Here is a 20,888-nt window from a genome sequence, read left to right as displayed (position 1 = left end):
GCCCCCGCCAAGACGTGCGAGAAGCGACGGCGCAGCACGGAGCGACGCAGCCCCGGCTCCCCTTTCCCCCTTGCTGGGCGCGAGGTGTCTATGGGGCACCCGCTGCTGCCGCCGCTACCGCCACCGCCACCGCCGCTGGTTGCTGTCTCTATGGCGAGGAGGAGGAGGAGGAGCGCGAGCTCAGCGACACAAGTAGATCTTGCGTCTGCCGGGGGGAGGGGCGGATTGGGGAAATCGAGAGGGGGCGGGAACGATGAACCGGAGAGGGTGAGAGATGGCGCCAGCTGGAACGCGGCAGGCGAAGGAAAGAGCTAGGCGGCGGGTGGAAGGGGGCAGGGTAACGGACTGAGGGTATGTCAAGGGGGTGGCGCGGGGTGATGACGTAAAGGCTTTGTACCTGGGGCTTCGACGCTGTTGGATGGAAATTGGGAGTGGAGGGCGGTGGCCTAGATCCTCAGCTCCTCGTATTTCTTCTCGCAACAGTTCTCTGGAGTCAGTCTGGCTCCAGTAAATGGTTATCAAGCACCTTCACACTGGCCCTCTGCCAGGGAAGAGAGTTATCTATGACTTGAATGCCTCTGTGCTGTTCTCTCGTTTCTTTGGGAGGCTGCAGTACGGAGATTCTATCCAGTAATGAGAAGGCCTCTGGTGCCTCCTCGGGGCTTCTGGAATTGTTGTAGAGAGAGAGAGGTGGAGAAAGCATTGTTAAGCCACAGGGTCTTGCTGAAGTGTGTGTGTGTGTGTGTGTGTGTGGCTGGCTGGGTGGGTGTGTGTGTTTAGCGGAGGGGGAGGGTAATATAGGAGCGGGGGGGTTCCCTGGATCTTTAGTTTCTGTTCTTGCAGCAGTCCAGGTTACATTTGTGACTGAAGTGTTGGCGGGGGTGGGAGGGGGCGATCATAATTCCCTTTCTTACCCTTGTTTGTTAGGATTTTTCAAACTACTGTGAAAAAATTAAGGAGCATTTGTAATTTTCCTGTCCCCAAATCAAAATGTTGGTCTGTACTCTATCATTATGTACTGTGATACTGTGTTTATGGACCAAAAACGTGAGATGTGTGTTTGGTAACCAGGGGAAAAAAATGCTGTGGTTTTAGGAAATTAGAAACAATTTGAAATGCATATTCTCTATTGGTCCCTCTCTTTTTCCTTCCTGCAGTTATGGACATTCAAATAGTTTCTGTGGCTGTTAGTTATTTTTCAGATAGATTTTGTTTGTTTTCGTTGTTGTTGGTTTACTAAAAAGTCCCTTCCAATCTGACTTGAATAAATGCCAGTAAAGTAGATTTTGTAATCAAATCAGATTTTGAATGTTCTATTAGTAAAAGCAAACACTACAGTTTTCCTAGTGACATCTGATCTTGTCACATGTGTATCAGTATTTAGCTTTTCATTTTTTATCTGGAAATGGATGTCTTTATAAAGTTTTATCCAGGGAGTGAGTTGAATTCAAAGCAGTCTTCAATTAATGGAAAGTTTTTAAAAATGACTAGTATGTAGACATAAAAAAATACTGTTTTTACTTAACATTGATATTAGAACCAGAAAACCTATGTTGTGGTCCTTTTTTCCTTACCGATTAGTTATGTGCTTTTAGACAAGTCACTTCCCAAACTGATTTACATATGAGTCAAAGACTTCGAATAAATAATCTTTTAGATTTGTATCAACTCAATTAGTCTGTGATTCAGATTTCTGATATTGCTGGTTTTTATTTTGGTTTTTATTTTGACAGGTACAAAAATAAAGGATACAGTATTTTATGAAACAAACAAATCTTCAATCAAGTATAACATTTTGATGCTTGGCATCTAGACTTCTTGTGCCCTCACTATGCCAGCAGCAACTGTAGATCATAGCCAAAGAATTTGTGAAGTTTGGGCTTGCAACCTGGATGAAGAGATGAAGAAAATTCGTCAAGTTATCCGAAAATACAATTATGTTGCTATGGTAGGCCTATGATCAAATCCTTAAAATGTTTCTTATAAGAGGGGAAGAGGGTTTTGAAAAGTCTTGAATTCAACCCATCTGGTTGATTTTTTTTTTTTTAGGGCTTAATTTAATTATAAAAAGAAATTTTGTCCATTTCGTCCAGCCACAGATCACCTGGAACACATCTGCAATGGGACAAATTGGGTTTATTACTCATTGCAGTGAGGGAAAATGCATACCACTGGAACCATGGGACATTTGAGTAAGAGTGTTAGAAAAGACTTATAGGATTTGGGCTTGTGTCAGGTGGCTTTAAGGATTAAGGAAGCAGGGCCTTGCTCTGAATTGGATGCTGTTGGGAAGCTGGGATAATTTTGTGACAGGGTATCTTAATAAGGCCAAACTAGAATGAGAGAAGACTAGAGTGAGACTAAAGCTATAAAGAAGCAGCGGTTACTTATATTAGCCAAGGTAGAAGAATGTTTGATCAGTTTTGTGGTTTGGACAATGTTTATGTTTTTGTCTGTGTTCAGTCATGATTAGAGTGGTCTTGCCTGGTGTTAAAGTGTGAAACTGTTTATATTCAGCAGAACAGTAGAACCTAGCTGTGAGTGCCAGTTCAGCTCCTAGCAACACTAAGGCTAACTGATAATACCAGATGAGCACCGCACTCAAAAGCTTGGGAGCTCCTGCATGTCTTTCTGAAAAAAAAAAAAAAAAAAAAAAAAAAAAAATATCTCCCAGTGAAATATTATTGACCTGTGGTTTTTTCTCGTTCTTGTTGTTTGAATCATCATTGGAGTTGCATGAACACACTGTGCTGTTAAGCATCTCTGCTTTTGCATTTATTATTCAATCTACCTAGATCGTCTATTCAGTTAGTTTTGCTGCTTTACTACTGTATCTTGTCCATATGTTATTGTACTGTTTTCTAGATTGTAAGTTCTGTGAACAATGGGTTATTCTCTTAGTCATCCTCACAACACACACAGCATAACACATAGCGTCCAGTAAAGTGGTTGTTGAGTTGGACTAAATTTAGAGAGGTTTTAATTTCTTTATTGTTTCTTAGGGACTTGATATTCAGATTTTTTCTTAGGTTTTCAGTTTGAGTTTTAAAACTAAAGTGATGTATGATAGTATCCTCTTCTCAATATTTTTAATGCAAATAAATAAATGCGTTTGTGTGTGTAGGGGCAGGTTGACTGGTAAAAAAAACAAATATTTGAGTGAACACATAACCTATTTAATAAAGGTGTATTTACCCATAATTAGAAATGGGTTTTTTTTTTTTTAAGTCCCACAAAATAAAGACATGATAACATTCTACAAGAATAAGTGGCTATCATGCAGTTTTTGATGACATGCTTTCCCTAGAGTATAAAGACGGGAGTACTGTCTTAGCCCAAGAAGTGACAGGGTTTTGGTGTTTAGACAGACCTTGTCTGAGAGAAACAATTGGAGAGTGTGATGAATTTTCCATTTTTATTAACCAGTTCTTCATTGATTTTAATGCTACCATTCTGCGGGCATAGTTTCACATACTCCTTGAAAAATATGAATGTATGATTTTTCCCTTTTCCTTGGGAATAGAGTACTGGGTTGCGTTTAGCATTCATATCTTATACGTAGTAATTTTTTATGGATGTGATATTTAATATTAAAAAAAGCCATTAAATTTGTAGAGTTTTATGGTTTTAAAAAGTAACAATTTTCATAGTTAAAAGGTAATTTGTAATTGAATATGAACGTATAGAATATTCTCTAGAATGGGATTCTTTGACTTGTACCAAAAATGATTTATTCTAACAATCTGTGGATTGTGGTTTTGACCATTTAGTAAATAATGAATCTTAAAACTATTTTACAGGATACCGAGTTTCCAGGTGTGGTTGCAAGACCTATTGGAGAATTCAGGAGCAATGCTGACTATCAGTACCAACTATTGCGATGTAATGTAGACTTGTTAAAGATAATTCAGCTAGGACTGACATTTATGAATGAGCAAGGAGAATACCCTCCAGGAACTTCAACTTGGCAGTTTAATTTTAAATTTAATTTGACGTAAGTGGGAAATAAATATAACCCAAACGTTTTTTAGCTTAATTGTAGAAACTGATTTCCCTCATGTATGGTGAATGAAATGCTAACTGAATTTGGCTCAGTTATCCTATAAATATTTAAAGCTTAAAATTCAAAAGATTAGATTTCTTATGGGACAAAAAAATTAGGATACAGGAGACTTAATATTCAAATACTTTGAATTATAGAGATGTTATTTGAAAAGTATGACTACCACTTTTTTTGAAATTTGGAAAACCTTGGGTATTGAACATACTTCTTGATAGAAAAAATAACGTTGCATTAGTTTTACTTTTAAACTTTGTGCGCAGTTTGAAATGTATATCTTTGTTGTAGTGGTTATCCCTGTGAAGAGATTTTTATTACAGTCAAACTCCAGTTTATGAATTGATTACATGTTAAAAGTAGTAAGACATTTCTTGGAAACTTGGGTGCATTTTCCGGTGAAAGCGGTGTTATATAATATAGTCCCAGATCAGCCCAAAAAAACCTCTTGTAGCTTACCTATTGGAGAGAGAAAGGTATCCTTGAACTTGGTATTTCTTTCAGAAACAGTTCAGAATCTGCAGTATTCTGAATCTAGAATCTGAATTCTGACTCAAGACTTAGGTTAAAACCCAGTTTCCTTACTTGTAGTACTTCTGTATCATTTGTAAGAGTAGTCTTGATAGCTTAGGGAAGTTTAGAGTGGTGTTGGGTGAGGGCAGATTGTTTACAAACTTAGTGTGAGGTGGGGAAATGTTTAATATGTTCTTACTAAGTTACGATACTCTAGTATATCCTTCTGTTTGACAGCTTGTACTTGTGTAATATGATCTTATATCTGGTTTAAAAAATAGTAAAAGAAGCTGTGGGACATTTGATGGTAGTGCCAGTTTAAGAACCTCCCGTTGTCTGTACAATAATCTGATAGTTAGCATATCAGATCTAAAAAGCAGGGCTGGTGATTTTAGAGAGTAGGGTCAGTGGTATACTATGACTTCTAATTACATAATGTTTAGCCTCACTCTTTGTTTTACTTTGTTGGATTTCATAATGTATGCCAGAACCTTCTCAAGGGTAAAAAGTACTCCTGTCTATTCAAACTGGTAATAATCTTTTACAAGTACTACAAAAGATAACTGTTTTTAAAATTAGTTCTTAGCCATTTCATTTGTTCCATGTTACTTTTTCCCCAAGCTGATCATTAGGACATTGTTTTTTAATTAAGTTATTGTTGTGATGCAAATACATGAGTAGGAAGTAACCCTTCCCTGTCTTAATTTTGGTAAAATTGACATTTTCCTTTTTTAGAAACATCTTTGTCATAATAACAACTGCCTTATTGCAATCTTTGAAGGACTTTTTTTCTTATACAGAGAGGGCTGCTTGTTATTAAATTTATACTAATTTATTCCATTTATACTAATGTTAATGTCTGAGAAGTTGAAGGAGAAGAATATAGTGAATCATGTTATTTAAGTAGAACCGATTAATTGGAAGGTAAACCTGGGACTACCTAATGTGGAGATAGAGTACCATGAATAGAATCTTGGATATTTTAAAGAAAGATGAAAATTGACTTTTTTATTGAGTGCCTAGATGTGTCAGCTGTGCTAGGCATCAGGGATATAGTGTTGAGGAAAGTTGCTCGGGGTCTTTATAACTTAGCGTTCCTGTAACTTGGCTGTCTGCTCTCCACCTGCCAAAGTCTGAGAGTCAGAATTGTTAGAGAGTGATCAGTGTATGGGAATTCTCTCCAAACTGAATTTGGAGTTGATACGTAGAATGACAAATGAAATGAGATACTGACGAGCTGTGCAGAAGAAAAGCTCTCTCAAAGCAGATGGGAACGAATTTCTAAAAAGTCATCAATTTGATGGTTATGGTAATTCTTGGTATTTGAGAGAATCATTTTAATAGTGTAGGAGAGGTTACAGGAGATTGTGGGTTCAGTGGCAACAGAAAGGAAGGTGATAATTCATTTAAGGAAAGTGGCAGTGAAAAGGACAAATAGAGACCACCGTAAGTAGACAGGACAGCAGAATCAAACAGGGTGGTTTTGATTTTGTTTGACAGGTAGTGCACAGGCATTTGAAGGCGAAAGAGCAGTTGTCAGGTGTGGACATGCAGGCTCTTCCTAGTGTCTTTCAGGTAGCCTTTGCAGATTTTTAGAGCGTATTATGTGTTCTTGGTTACTAAACTTAAATATTAAGTCTAGTAACCCTCTGTGTACTTGTGACAGTCTGTATTCTAGTTTGCCTTTGCTGGTTTTAGTGTAAGCTTAAATATTAAAGTATGCATGTTTTAAAATGTAAAATACATGTTGAACCAGGAATGATTGAGGTTGGAAGGCATTTCCAAATTGAATCTTTAATCTGCTGTGTTTAAAATTGTGAATTTGTGTAGTAGGTTAAGTTTATACTTGTAGGTATGTCAAAAAAGTAGGGGCACCTGGTTTGCTCAGTCAGTAGAGGATGTGCCTCTTGATCTCGGAGTCATGAGTTCAAGCCCCACGTTGAGCATGGAGCCTGCTTTGAAAAAATGGTGAAAAGATACATATTTATTGAATTTAACATACCTAGTTAAGCTAGTTTCTGTTTTTAGGATATTATTTGAGATGAGTAGCCTTGTATCTGCTTTTTGGGAAAACCTTTTTTAGAGATTGGTACATGACTTTTCATTCCTGTTCAGTTATTAAAACTGGCTATTTTGCCACCTTAAACTTTGACAGTGTTAGGAGAAATGACATTACTGTTCATTGTTGTTCTGAACAGATTGCTGTAATCAGGAAGCCAACCCTGCACCTGCAGCAGTTCTTACAGTTTTGACTAGACTGTATTTTAACTACTTTCTTGAGATTTGCATATTTTAATATTTTTCTACGCTTACTGGGATTTTTGAGGGTGGGGAATGATTTCAAAACTTGAAATGGATACTGTGGGAAAGGGACAGTCTGTTGATTTGGAGAATTGAGTTGTAGCAATTATGAAGCTTCCCTTACCAACAAGAAATTTTCTTCATCCTATTTAGAGATTTATTAGTCTACCTGTATGGAACTTCCAGCTTTCTCTCTAATGAGTTGGGCATTATAAAACATAAAATAGGTTCCAGATTTTAAAATACTTATCCAAAGAAATTAAATGACACTACATTAACTTAATCTGAGTTATGTGAATTATACAGAAAAAAAGAGATGATTTTGGTTGATTATAATTTGCTAAAGCATGCCTCTCCTTGCAAGCGTCAGAGGTTGATGAGTGGGATGTTAGTTGTTTAGAGTACGTATATTTATTTTTTAGGATTATTTTTTATTTACTTATTCTGAGAGCACACATGCGAGTGCAGGGAGGGGCAGAGAGAGAGGATCCCAAGCAGGCTCCGTGCTGTCAGCACAGAGCCCGACTTAGGGCTCAGTCCCATGAACCATGAGATCGTGACTTGAGCTGAAACCAAGAGTTGGATTCGTAACTGAGGGAGCCACCAAGGCTCCACAAGGTACACATTTTTAGTGTAATAAGGCCAATAATATCTGCTGTTTAATGAAAAAACTTTGTGGTAGATTTATTCAGATAGAAATTTTGACATAAAGAGATGATTGCGGTTCCCCTCTTTTTTAAATGTTTCAGTGACTACTTTTGCTATTTTTTAAAAATGTTTATATTAAGGTATAGTTCACATACAATGATATACTGATTGCAGGTGCATAATGTAGTGATTTGACAATTCTGTCACCACAATAAGTGTAGTTACCATCTGTCATCTGTACACATTTTGTTGTGTTATTTTTCAAAGACATTTAGAAGCAAACTGATTTCTACAGAATAGACCATAAGAATACTTTTCACCTAAGTGTAATGTTTTGTGTGTTTTTTTTTTGGGGGGGGGGGGTTAATTAGTTTTCTTAAAGCTTTTAATAAAGTGATAGAAACCAGTATTCTTGCAACTAAAAAATAAATAAAAATTTATTGCACAAGATACTTTTCATGTATTTTCCAAAACCCGTACCTTTGTTTTGATCCTTTAACATTTTGGATACGTATGTGTTCGTACTTAGAAATTAGAGATTTCTTCTTGGCTTAAGTAAAATCTTGAAGGATTGGTTTATGTTTAGATTTCCTGGCTTGATTTTTGGAAGGTAATTTTCTAGGATTAAGATTGTTAGAAGAAATTATTGCTGTTACAGCAAAGCCTTTCATTTTAAATCTTTTACTGGTTGTTGGAGCCGTTTGAACGGCTCATCATTAGTGAGGGAAGGGATCTCCTTTTTCTTGCCGTTGGAATGTAGTTTTAACTTAGCCACATCAGGTATTTTCCTCTTGGTCTCCTTTCTGGTGCTGCTGGGAGCATGGGAGATGGATACAGGCTGTCACCCCTGTGGCTACAGCTCCATCTGGCAGCAATAAAAAAGGCTGCTGAGACTGAAAGCCCCTGAAAAGAACATGTCTTTTACTTTGAGTGGTAGCCCCTGGTGAGTAGAAGACCTTTTTTTTCAAACTCAGTTAAATTTATTTAACTTGTGAAAGGCTAGTGAAATTGAGCTGTAGTGAAGATTAAAATCTCCCCCTTGGACTGTTTCTGAATGAGGCTTTACTGAATACTTTTCTAAAATAATAATCTTCACATTTAAATTGTATTTTCCTTCATATCTGTGAAGCACTGGAATAATTGGACCCAAGCCAATCTTCTGTTTTGTTCTTTCTGGCCCCATAGCTGTTGGATGTAAGTGGGAGAAAACCAGTTTGTTTGAAGAATGGCACTTTTGAAGGTTGTCTTTCTTTTTCTCCTGCCAGGGAGGATATGTATGCCCAGGACTCTATAGAGCTACTAACAACATCTGGCATCCAGTTTAAGAAACATGAGGAGGAAGGAATTGAGACCCAGTACTTCGCGGAACTTCTTATGACATCGGGAGTGGTCCTCTGCGAAGGGGTCAAATGGTTATCATTTCATAGGTAAAAAGATTGCACTGAAAATGGCATTTGTGCTTGCGTTTATTTCCTAGCTGCTTCACACCTGGTGTGGGTCACTGTTTCAGCAGTTTCAGGCTTAATACCACAAGGAATTGGCTGCCACATAGCAGTCTCCTCTTTTAAGAAGCTAATGTCAGTCTCCTTAAGGTTTAATGTAAAGATACGTGATTCGTTTTTGCCTATGAGAGCGACGGTATGGCATAGTGGGAAGAGTAAGGCTGGAAAAGTAGATCTTGGTTTAAATCCAGCAGTGCCATTTGGAATCAGTGTTACCAAGAGTTATTTAACATTTCTGAGCCTTAGAATGAAACCATTCCTGGGGCGCCTGGGTGGCTCAGTTGGTTGAGCATCCGATTTCGGCTCAGGTCATCTCATGGCTTGTGGGTTCGAGCCCCACATCGGGCTCTGTGCTGACGGCTTCGGATTCTGTATCTCCCTCTCTCTCCCTGCCCCTTCCCCTGCTCACGTGCTGTCTCTCTCCTCAGAAGCAAATAAACATTAAAAAAATTAAAGAACAAAACCACTTGTTAAAAAGATATTTAATGCTTACCAGACCAGTGCCAAGCACAGTGATGTAAAATTCTAGGAATTAAGCTGTGAATAAAACAGACCAAAATCCTCATCTTCATGAAGTTTATATTCTGATGGGAGTTGGCAATTTTTTAAAATGAAGAAATTTATATTGTGGTTTGTTAGATGTTAATAAGTGCTATGAAGAAAAAAGCGAAGAGAGTGCTAGGGGTGGGTGGGTGTGGTGGATTTTAATTTTTTTTTCAAATAGAGTGATCAGTAAGACATCACCTAGATAAATATCTTGTTTTAATGATCAATAATAACATATTTTGAGCATCTGGTAAAAAGCTTTGCACACAGTAAATTCTCAATAAATGGTCATTTTTAATTCTTTGTTATTATAAAACTGGATCGTTGAAGAGAATTTCTAGGAAGGGAATTAGTTCATTTTGTACAGACAGACTTCCAGATAAGACAAAGAGTTTTCCTATCTAGGTGAACTAAATTAAACTGGAAGCCAGGGAGTAAAAGTGGCCTTGGGAATGATTTTCTTTGACTTTAGCTAGGTCTTTAAAAAGGATTGTATTATACAGACATTAATATTCTTACATTGGGTTCATTTCACACATATTTTTAAAAAGTCAGAGTCTCCTGTGTGCTTTAGAATTTCTAGCTCTGGTTTGTGTGGAATGACTTTGGTGAAGGAGTATTCATATTGTAAACTCTGCTATAGTACTAAGCAGTAATTTTTGAGTTGGGGGTATTGAACATGCCATTTCTCACCTGTTCTCTCTTCTCCATTTGAGCCTCTACCTCGGGAGACCAGACCCAAGTCTTTGTTAATTTGAGGAATGTTTTTTCAGTTCTTTTTTTTTTTTTTTTTTACTTTTATGGTCATGACTAGAAAGCATCGTCATGTCCTTTTGCTGTATATGATCTATTCTTTGATTCAAAAAGTACTCTGAGAAAATACTGTGCGTTAGGCAGTAGGCATATTGAAATGAACAAAACCAGAAAGGGTTCATGTCTTCTTAGAGTGTGGAGTCTAAATTAGACTCTGGTATTTGTCAAGATTTTATTCTAAATGTCATTAACTGTTTTCTTCACATTCTAGCCTATTTCTAGGAGATAAAGACTAGTTTAAGAAATTTATAAATTCCAAATTTTAATATAATCTTTTACTAGCAGTAAACGCTGTATTGACTTATATTTAGTTAGATAGCAGTTACCTCCTTGCCAACTACCAGAAATGTAAAGGTTTCTGCTGTCGGTATTCATTAGTGGTCTTCAATGGTAAAACTTCCTTCTTTTAAAATTAGAAATAATTCTGAACATTAAATAGAAATTTTGTTTGTATCCCCCCACAAGATATGTTAATAGCATCTCTCATCAAATATTTACTGAGTTCCAAATATGTGAAATAAAAGATTTTTTAAAGATATATTTTAAAATGTGATTCCTACCAGACTAGTGGAAAGCATAATACATGTATTTTAAAGGGTAGTACAAGAAAACAATCTGTATAAGAAATCACGGGGAGCTAGTCTCTTCAGGGAAGGCATCCTATAAGAGGTCCTTGAAGAAAAGGTAGACAGGCCAAAAAGGGTGTGTAATTGTGGCACAGGAATGTAGGGAGATACAAAGCTGTGGAAAAAGTTAAACAGTTGAGATAGGAGATCTTGATTGAAAATGTGGGAGTTGGTATTTTATTCTTTGGATAACAGTTCTCAGTGTTTACTACTTTTACTTCTTCCATCTGCAGCATTTCCCTTATTTTATCTTGAGGAGTCATAATGAGATACGAACAGAATTTTGAGGGAAGAGGATGATTGATGAAGTCACTTAAGGAAATAAGATATTTCATTAGGGAATTACTCTTTGGATTTTTAAGTGTATGACCTCTTTATGTAAAATATGGGAAGATTTGTAATCTTTTTGCCAGTTCTACCTTTTGACCTTTTTAGCCAGGTTTCCATTCATCTTTGTTTTCCACTTCCATAGTTACTTAAATTTTTTTGAGACATCCATGGGTGGTTTGATACCCTTCTAAAAGAATTCTCCTTTCAGAGGTCATCAGATTGTAATCTAGTGACTGCAGGCCCGGGATGCTAGTATAGATCTGTGTATTGATATCTCTGAATGAAAGTGACATGTTCTTATTACTGTTGGTAAGATGATGGTATTTTCCTATTACCTATTCTTGTGTGCATTTTTTTATTTTTTTGGTTGATTCCTTTTTTGACTACAGTTGGGACTCACTTAAAATTTGTATTGGGAAAAAAATTATTTTTCTTCATCTCTGGTATTTACGTGCCTCTGTTCTGTATTTAACCCTTTTGTAGTGGTTATGACTTTGGCTATTTAATCAAAATCCTGACCAACTCTAACTTGCCTGAAGAAGAACTTGACTTCTTTGAGATCCTTCGATTATTTTTTCCTGTCATATATGATGTGAAGTACCTCATGAAGAGCTGCAAAAATCTCAAAGTAAGGTTTCAAGTGGCTTTACCGGTAACGCACACACGATTTAGACCGAGTGACTGATAAATGAGATCCTAGCCTGGGATGTTTTTAGCCATATTTTAAGTTTTGAAGTGCAATTACATTATCTTGTCATTTGATTCTATTTGTTGCATAAATAATTCATAAGAAATCCCTTTTCAGAGCTTCAGTATACGGGCAGAATAAGTTTTCAACAAAATTCAAACCAAGAGTCAGATTTTCATCATTGCCAGATTGAAAATCCTAACCTACATGAAAATGTGAGGGCTAGTGAGTTCTCATGCACAAAGATGCAAGTTCTTACTGCCCAACGTGCACATAATCTATCCATGCCAGATAAATCTGAGGTGGCCATCAACATGCACCTGTAAATGTGACAGAGTTTTCCCTTCAGCTTGGAGAGAAATTATTTTGTTGCATCTAGTCATAGGATCATGTTCCTAGGATTACTTTATGTGGCTAAAAAGGTCGCTTTTTTTGTTGTTTGTTTTTCCTGGCCCAAAAGATGTTAAGTTGTTAGTGGTAAGTGCTAGTAAATGTGTAGGTCCTGCCTAGACAGTAGCTTACATCCTGACCCTGCTGAACGTGTGTGTAATAATTTGTTACTTGTGAATAACTTCTTCCCAAAGGAGCATTTCTTTAAGAAGTAGAAGTAGAAGTTCCTTCCGTTTGGGAATGAACTTTATTTTGGGAATGGGCTTTATTTTTTTTCAGGGGTGTTTGTATTTAAGCTGCAACTGAAAAGCACATTTCGGTAAAGTGGTGGCTTCGTAGAACCTACGTGAAGGCTGATCACATTTTCTTACCAGGTTTTTAGAAGTGCAAATAAAGTTACACTCTGAGGAGATGGTAAAAACTTTCAGAGCTTTACTTTTAGCCAGGAAGAAATAAGTTAGGAGCTGAGTAAGGAAACTTTGCTTTTGACAAGTGAACTCAAAATCAGAAGAAAAGTAGCCTTTTGGCCAAAGTTTGCTTCCTTTTTTACAGAATATGGCCTATAACTGGGGACATTTTTAAGGAAGGTTCCTTCATGTTTGTAGCACCCAAGAGCAGCAGAATTCTGTGCAGTTTGAAGAGACTTGTAGCTGTGACTCTAGTGAAGTTGCAGCAGGATAGCCTTATTGCTGTAGGAGCTCAGTCCACCCCCGAAAGTTGCTGAGAATCCATGGCCTCATGGCCATGTTCATTAATCTGGCTTTGGAAATGCTTTTTAAATGTTCATTAATCTGGCTCTGGAAATGCTTTTTAAAATTTGACGTATCTCTACAATGACACTTTTCAGGAACAGAATGAAATTATTGCTCACTGTGTGTACGATATTGGAAAAGTTCTGCACATAGCGGATAATTCTGAATATGCCCTACGTGAGCTGCTGTATTAAATTTAGGTTAACGACAAAGGTGCTTTTTGACCTACGGTCAGCCTTGCTGAATGACCCTATTCTGTTGCCCTTCTAAGCAGCTGCTAATGATACCTAATCCTCATGTTATTTTTAGCACAGAAGCAAGTCCCGTCTGTGCACGGCACTGTTTCACGCTGTGAAACAGAGGAGGGTTAGTAGGAATTTGTGCTGCTTTTGTTGTCTGACCCGATCTTTCTTTCATTACTCTCCTCCTACTCTCCCCCCATTATTCTGCTTCCCTCTCTTCCTTCCTCTGTGCTTTTTCTCTTTTATTCTTTTTTCTCTTCCTTCTTTTCACTCTTTCTTTTTTAAGCCTGGCAATATTATCATAAGCAGATATTTAGCAGACCCTTCGAAGGACATATAACTGCATGCTCTTCTTTTTCACAGAACCGTAATTAAGCACTTAGTGAATTTTTAAGGATTTGGCTAGTTATAACAGCTTTGTTTTGTACAAATTATTTAGATGAAACTATTTAGAGACTGGTAAGAAGCTTAAGAGAATTTGATAGGAGCTGCCGATGGTCAGTTTTCTATTGATGGATGGATTGACCATGCAGGTACTTAATAAATGTCCCCCAGTATACCTGTTCCCTTGTATAGGATCTTCTCCCCCCATAGTTTCAGCAAAGTTACTTGCCTGTCACATGACTTAAAGCATATGATGAAGATAAATTTTCCCAATTAGGATCTCATTTTCTACTAAATCAGAAGTTTCCCCCATACTCAATGAATAATTTGTAATTCACAGTCTCTTTTTTCTAATCTTCATGAGGTCCATCTTTACATGCTAAAGTCCATTCCTATTTTGGTCAGTGTCTAAGTGATGTAATGTGTGAATTTGGGTATTGTACGGTTTCTGTTTTGACAGACAAGTTTTCTTTCTTCTAGGGTGGTTTACAGGAAGTTGCTGAACAGTTAGAGCTGGAACGGATAGGACCACAGCATCAAGCAGGATCTGATTCATTGCTCACAGGAATGGCCTTTTTCAAAATGAGAGAAGTATGAAGACATCAGTGCCTTTTTCTCAGTTGGTTGTTAGGTTGAGAACATTAAAAATCTTATGGCAAAAGTTTTTGGGCAATAAGTGTTATTAAATGAAGATACAATTAGAGGTACCATGGAAGTTGTGTCCACCACGCTTGAATGAAAGTATTCAAAAATAAGTCCTCTTGAAATGTAGTTCAGAATGAAATGAAAACAGATGAGTTCTTCATAGACTGGAAAATGAAACAATTTAAACGACTTTAGGAGTCATGTAGGTCCAACTATACTATTTCTTAGATGAGAAAACTGAAGCTAGAGGCTAGTAACTTTTGTCCAGAGTCTCACACACAATACTAGTGGGCAAACTCCAGCATTCTTTCTGTAGACCACGTCAGTGCTGCTCTGCCGAGTCCAGGAGTCTGTTCATTAGGTTTCCCCAGCATTGTCTTGTCCAGTAAAACACCATTTGCTTATGCCCTTTTTCAGCACTTGGAGGATTTATAGGGTAGTGCTTACATAGTGCTTTTAGTAGACTGAGTCTGACAAGAGGTTCTGAATTCTCAAGTGGTTGAGTAAATCTGAAGTAGTTGTAGAATCAAAAAGCGTAATTGAGCAGAGCCCTAGAAGTGGCAACAGACAGACCAAAGCTAGGTATGGAAGAGTGGGATTGAATGAACCCAAGTCTACTCCTAGCTTATGTAATGAAGTGATCTACGCAGGTATACCTCACTGTAAATTAAATGCAAAGAAGAGAAAGTTTTCCTTTTTGCAAAATAGAACTGTAGAATTCTTTTGAGTCTATCTTCTTAGACACTAAAGAATTGACTAAGAACTATCTGGAAATTTAAAACTTTTGTAGTAATGTGTTAATAATAGCGTAATAGTTGTTTGCCAAGTATTGACTCGGAAGTGATTTGGAATGTCTATTCGTGACAAGTAAATACTTTGTTTTGTACTTCTGCCCAGTGCTACATTAGGGAATTAAAACAACCTTTTGGATTTTCAGCTTCGCATTTTAGAAATACCTTAATGGTTCAGTGAATGGTGGATTCTCTGCTACTAATTTGTTATCTTTATTTTTCTTGGCTTCTTCAAGAATAGTAACCTAGTGTGAATGTTCAGATTTTACCGTCCAAAACATGTTTAGGGTTTGATTGTTTTCAGCCAACTCAGCCTTGTATGTAGACAAGGCTACTTGCCTGATGCCTAAACTTTTTCTCCTATCATTGGCTATATTCATTCATTTTCACTGTTAAATTGTTGAATGGAATAAAAATGCCTGCCGTTTTCCCGTGATGACAAATTCTCATTAAATTGGTCTAAATGTTAATAGGAAAGACACACATTTGATACATGTCTTTGTAATCTTTTTCTTTGGTTTCTTTTGAGCTCCGTACTTCTTGAGAACATTAGTCTTACTCATTGAATTTGAAATGTGTGGCCTCAAAGGAGCACCATAGGAAAGAGCTATCATTTTAGTTAATGAACAGTCAGTACTTACATTGCTGAAATATAAGTTACCAGTGGTACCTTTTGGTTAAAATTATCTTTTTTTTTTTTTCCCCCCAAAATTCCTTTTTAGATGTTCTTTGAAGATCATATTGATGATGCCAAATATTGTGGTCATTTGTATGGCCTTGGTTCTGGTTCATCCTATGTACAGAATGGCACAGGGAATGCATATGAAGAGGAAGCCAACAAGCAGTCATGACATGAAATAGTCCTTTTATTTTTATTTGAGCTACACACAAGCTTGGATATAGGTTTTATCTCTGGTTGAATCCCTTGAACGATAGATGATACTATTTTTTTTTTTCTTTCATAGCCCATTTTATTTTCTGCCTTCCAGTACTAGTATGACCATTCCTATCTCAGATCTTAATAACTAGAAAAGCATTCAGGTTAAATTTGGCCTTAATATACTTGTTAGCAGGCATGTGTGACAGAGAGTGGGGAAAGCTGCATCATATTGAGTATTTTGATAAACTTTACCTGCTTGGGCTTGGTTTGTTTTTCCCCCTTCGTAAATTAACTAGCACTGACTGTAATTTATTTCCCTGTTTCATGTCTCCCTTCCATTCTACAGGAGTTTTAGCTATTTTGAGATTGTGGACCATCAATTTTGCACTTTAGAGAGTGATTCTGACTCAAATCCTCTGTTTTATCAGAAATTTTGGCTTTTCTTGCTCTTAGCTGGAAAAATGACCATCTGCCAATCTTATACAGTATTTACTTGTTTTTGACCCATGGAAATAGCACACGCATTGTGCAAACGGTTGATTCAGCAAGACTACAAAAAAAAAAAAAAAAAAAGACAAAAAAACTACTGAGGAGCTTAGTAACTGCTGTTTCTGTACGTAGTGTTTCATCTTCCAAGCACATCTAGTGTCTGTCAGTGTCTCATTGGCATGTGTAGGCTGCTCTGACCGAAGAATTTTTCAAACCAGCTTTACACCCTTCAGGAACAATCCCTTGTGATTGGATATTTAGTGTCTGCCAGGAAACTGGTATCCAAGATATTGAAGCTGCAGTTATTTTATGATAGCACACTTCCCTTTGATCTGCTTCTTTTTATTCTGTCACTGTTTACCCTGTTTTTAATTTTTAAAAAATTGTATAGCCATGCTTAACGACACTCTTACTTTGTTGATTCCACAAATCAGTTTCTTTAAAGTCCAAAGATAGCAAGTCTTTAGGTATATTTTGTACCAGATTAAATTAGAAGAAGAAAAAATTGTGCTTTCATAGTTGTTACAAAGATGAATAATGCAGAGATTTGGTGCACAACAACAAAATACAAAAATATATTCTATATATAAAGTCATATATATACATACATACATACATACGTACATATATATATGTACGTATGTATGTATGTATGTATATATATGGCTATATATAGCTAATAAAATGACCTGAGGAGTGTAATGCTTGTTTATTTTTTTGTGTATATCTTTGCAATCTATTTTATATATATTGACAAGAGAGACTGTGAAATATTTAGCCATGCAGAATATGTGACCAGACCAGAGCATGTGTAGGAAGACATTTTGGTAATCATTAACTCTGCCCTGAAATGATAGACTACAAGTTACGATGTGTGTTATCTACATTTCAATCAGTAATACTAGCAAATCTCCACATGTTAGCCACATTGGTTTGTTTCCTTTGTACATTCTTTATTCATGATATTAAAATGCTGTAACTGGGTGGTCCTTTTTAAACAAAACGTTATTTGCAAAACAGAGGGTATTATTTGTTTTTAAAGCTTTTGTAAATAAAGGCTTCGGAAATGTTTTCTTATATATGTTGATGACTGGTGATTTTCAAAAATATTTGCGGGATTTTTTTTTTTTTTTTTTTTTTTTTGAGCAACTGAACAGAGCTCAGTAACTTCTTTAACTATAGCTAATTATTAGTCTCTTACTTGAGCCTTCTGCAGTGCAACACTGTTGGCTTATTCTTTACGAATACCTCAACTAGATGTTAAAATTCGTATTTATCTCCTTTCCAAGAATGCATTTACTCTTATTCTGAAAGAGTACATTCGGTATGATTTACTGTGGCTTCTTTTTAAAGCTGACACAATATAGCCGATAATCTGATTGGTTTCCTCTTATTTTGATCTTCACCTCTTTAAAAAAAATAGGAATTACAAAGATTCCCTTTTGAATAGCCACATAGTTGCTGAATTTCAGAGTCTGTGTCAATTTTGTTTATTGTCTCTTAAGAGGCAATGATATTTTATAACTTCTGTAAGGGGAACATTATGATCTTTACTAAATCTAGCTTTTGGATATAAGATATTTGGCTGATAGTTTTGTAATGTTCCTGAGCTGTTCATTCTAGATTCCCCATTGTGTTAAATTCCGTTGGGGCAGGTCAGCAAACTGTGGCCTGCAGGCCCAAACCAGCCTGCCGCCTGTGTTTCTATGGCCAGTGAGACGGGAGTGGTTTTTACAGTTTTAAAATGGTTGGAAAAAAATCAAAAGATTAATACTTACTGACCTGTGAAAATTACATGAAGTTCAAATTTTAGTGTCCATAGTTTTATCAGAATGCAGCCAGACTCATCACTTCCGCACTGTCTATGGCTACTTGTGCGCTACAGTGGGAAGGCTGAGTAGCTGCTACAGAAACCGCTTATGGCATTCTCATCGTTTCACATTCCTTCTTGGTAAGCGGATGGAGATCCGACGTGCCTTGTGTATCTGTACAACAACAGTTTATTATTTCCTCTCTTACCCGTTCATATCCATCATGTCACAAGAAAATTGCACTTTGCATGATGTGCCTAGAAGGCACACTGGAGTGTGGATTATTTTACCTCATTATATGGGAAAATACTGTTTATTATGCAACGACACTGTAACTATGCTAAAAAATACAATATATGTTGACAAAACCACACCAAGTACTCATCACAACATACCCAACTACTGGGGAAGCAACAATTAGAAATTGTAAAATGGAATGGTTCATCACATCATGATTTCTTCACAAAAGTAAGAAATGAAAATGAGGCTATACCCAAAGTATGTTTATGACTGGCCCGGTTGTTAGTCAAGCAAAGCTATTATTTTTTGAAGGCAGTAGCCCAAAGAAATGTGTCTAGAGAAAATTCACAGACTTAGCCTTTTGGGAAAAACAGCTGGATGAAAAGTGAGGACACCAGGCACAACATCAACAGTTACTTATAAAATGACAAATGATTTTGATATTTTTCTTCGGCTCTTAGGTCAGATGTTCTAGTACTTCACCGGCTATTATTCTTCGTTTGAGAAATCAATGCTAAGTTTGATGTGACCAAAAAATTTGTTTCTTTTAGTAGCCTGTGTGGAAATACAGGTGAGACTGTTTTCAAGGAAGTTGGGAAACCACTAAGTTGGTGCAACCTGAAATTTAAGATGTGACAGTAACTGTGAAATACGTAAAAATCTGCAGGAAACAGGAAAAGGTTTAGTTGGTCAAACTTGAGACCCTGTGAGAAAACGTAAAGCATTGTGGTTTGACAGGCACCCATTTCACTTCTGTCATGCGCCTTTGTTTCCTTTTCTTCTAAACAAGAATAAACACTGTTAGGTGGTGTCTCAGACCAGCGCAAAGGCCCTGTGGAAAGTAAACTAAAAAATCATAGTTGAGCTATACGTATGTAGAGAGACTCTCCTCCAGGTGATTATAGCCATTCTAGGGCTCATCCATATCCTCTCCTTGCCTCAGTAAATTTTTTAAAGAATTTTAAAACACATATGCATGTTACACTAAGATGAGTGTGTAATTAAAGTTGATTTTTTCTAATAATCACCTTTCACAATAAATGTTTGGTTAAGTCATTTAAGATGCTTTTAATACCAGACCTTAGGGGGCTCTCCTTCCTGACAGAAAAAGACAGGAACTCTACCTGTGACAACAGCCTCGCTTTCATAGTTGAATAAAAAACAGAAGAACTGAAACTTTCTGTGACAACAGTTTTAATTCAGCATCAACAGAATTCTTTGTAGCATTATTTTTTTTCTCATTTTAATGAAGCACCTTTATCTGTCAAACAAGAACTATTAAGTATTAACAAGTTCAGGTCAGGAGAGCTCCTTACACGGGAAAACCTTCCCTGGAAGATGCAACACAAATGATCGTTTTTAATAAATCATAAAATAGTCCCGTCCTTTCCGAGTACCGAGGAGCTCCTTCACACAGCACAAGCCAGAGCTTACAATCACTTATCAAGAGGCCCCCTTTGGTTTCCCTGGTACTCAGAAATAAGTCCACTCAAAAGATGAATCATCTTAACAGACATTGTCCCCCCACCTGTAAGCTGACAAATACGAAATACTGGTTGCAAACAAGAACATCAAAGATCTCTCCGGGCATGGTCCCCGGTTTTGTTTTCGCTCTCACGTTCCTGCCATGAGAAAAAGCTGCAAGCGATCTGCAGTTGTCTTTTGCCCAAATGGTCACATTTGAATTTTTTGTTGGTGTAAGAACAATTAAAGGATGAGCTCTTAGTGACCTGGAGTGTATTATGGTAAGACATCCGTGTATGTACATCCTCTTTTTTTTGAGGATGGAAATACACTGAACATTACACCGGGGGACAGATGTATTTCAAAAGAGGGGAAATCTGCTGGTTTATAATAGAAGGGAGTAACAATTTTTTCACAGGTTGTTTCCTTGAAGCATGAATCACACGATGACTACCTTCATTTTTTAAGAACATGTTTTATAAATCCTGCGATTTCTCTAGAGAGGGTAGTTTTTGTCAAACATATGTCGTGTTTCCCGTACTTAACTGTTGAATGCACCGTACTCAAGTTTTACAGTGTTTCTAATTGTCCTCAGAATCATTTTACTAAGAGATCATGATCTCATCCTGTCATCCACCTCTCCTCAAAAAGAGCTTTGTTATGGCCAGGTTGTAGACCAATTTTGTCTGTAATAGCTCTGGTAGACCGTTAGGAAAAGTGTATCTTGAAAGCAATTTCGATTGTCAATGCAAAGGCAAATTCATATAGACCGCTAA

General features: G+C 36.9%; 1 protein-coding gene across 4 annotated transcripts; it reads left to right on the top strand.

Moving 5' to 3' along the window:
- The first annotated feature begins 25 nt into the window (after positions 1 to 25).
- Positions 26 to 17,676, top strand: CNOT7 (CCR4-NOT transcription complex subunit 7). Of its 4 annotated transcripts, none has more exons than XM_060653075.3 (7): positions 28 to 192; positions 1,734 to 1,948; positions 3,801 to 3,994; positions 8,785 to 8,946; positions 11,820 to 11,964; positions 14,273 to 14,383; positions 15,951 to 17,676. In XM_060653075.3, the coding sequence occupies exons 2-7, from the start codon at positions 1,832 to 1,834 to the stop codon at positions 16,077 to 16,079; spliced, it is 858 nt and encodes a 285-aa protein (XP_060509058.1). In that variant the 5' UTR covers positions 28 to 192; positions 1,734 to 1,831; the 3' UTR covers positions 16,080 to 17,676. The 4 variants fall into 4 exon arrangements, with proteins under 4 accessions (XP_078301514.1, XP_060509058.1, XP_078301513.1 ...); XM_078445387.2 differs by lacking the exon at positions 28 to 192 and adding an exon at positions 273 to 351; XM_078445388.2 differs by lacking the exon at positions 15,951 to 17,676 and having other exon boundaries at positions 26 to 192; positions 14,273 to 15,373.
- The last annotated feature ends 3,212 nt before the right edge of the window (positions 17,677 to 20,888 follow it).

This window comes from Panthera onca, chromosome B1 (genome assembly GCF_046562875.1).
Source record: "Panthera onca isolate mPanOnc1 chromosome B1, mPanOnc1 haplotype 2, whole genome shotgun sequence".
Classification (NCBI taxonomy): domain Eukaryota; kingdom Metazoa; phylum Chordata; class Mammalia; order Carnivora; family Felidae; genus Panthera; species Panthera onca.
The sequence above is the reverse complement of the archived record's forward strand: the minus strand, read 5'-3'. Positions and strand labels throughout refer to the sequence as shown.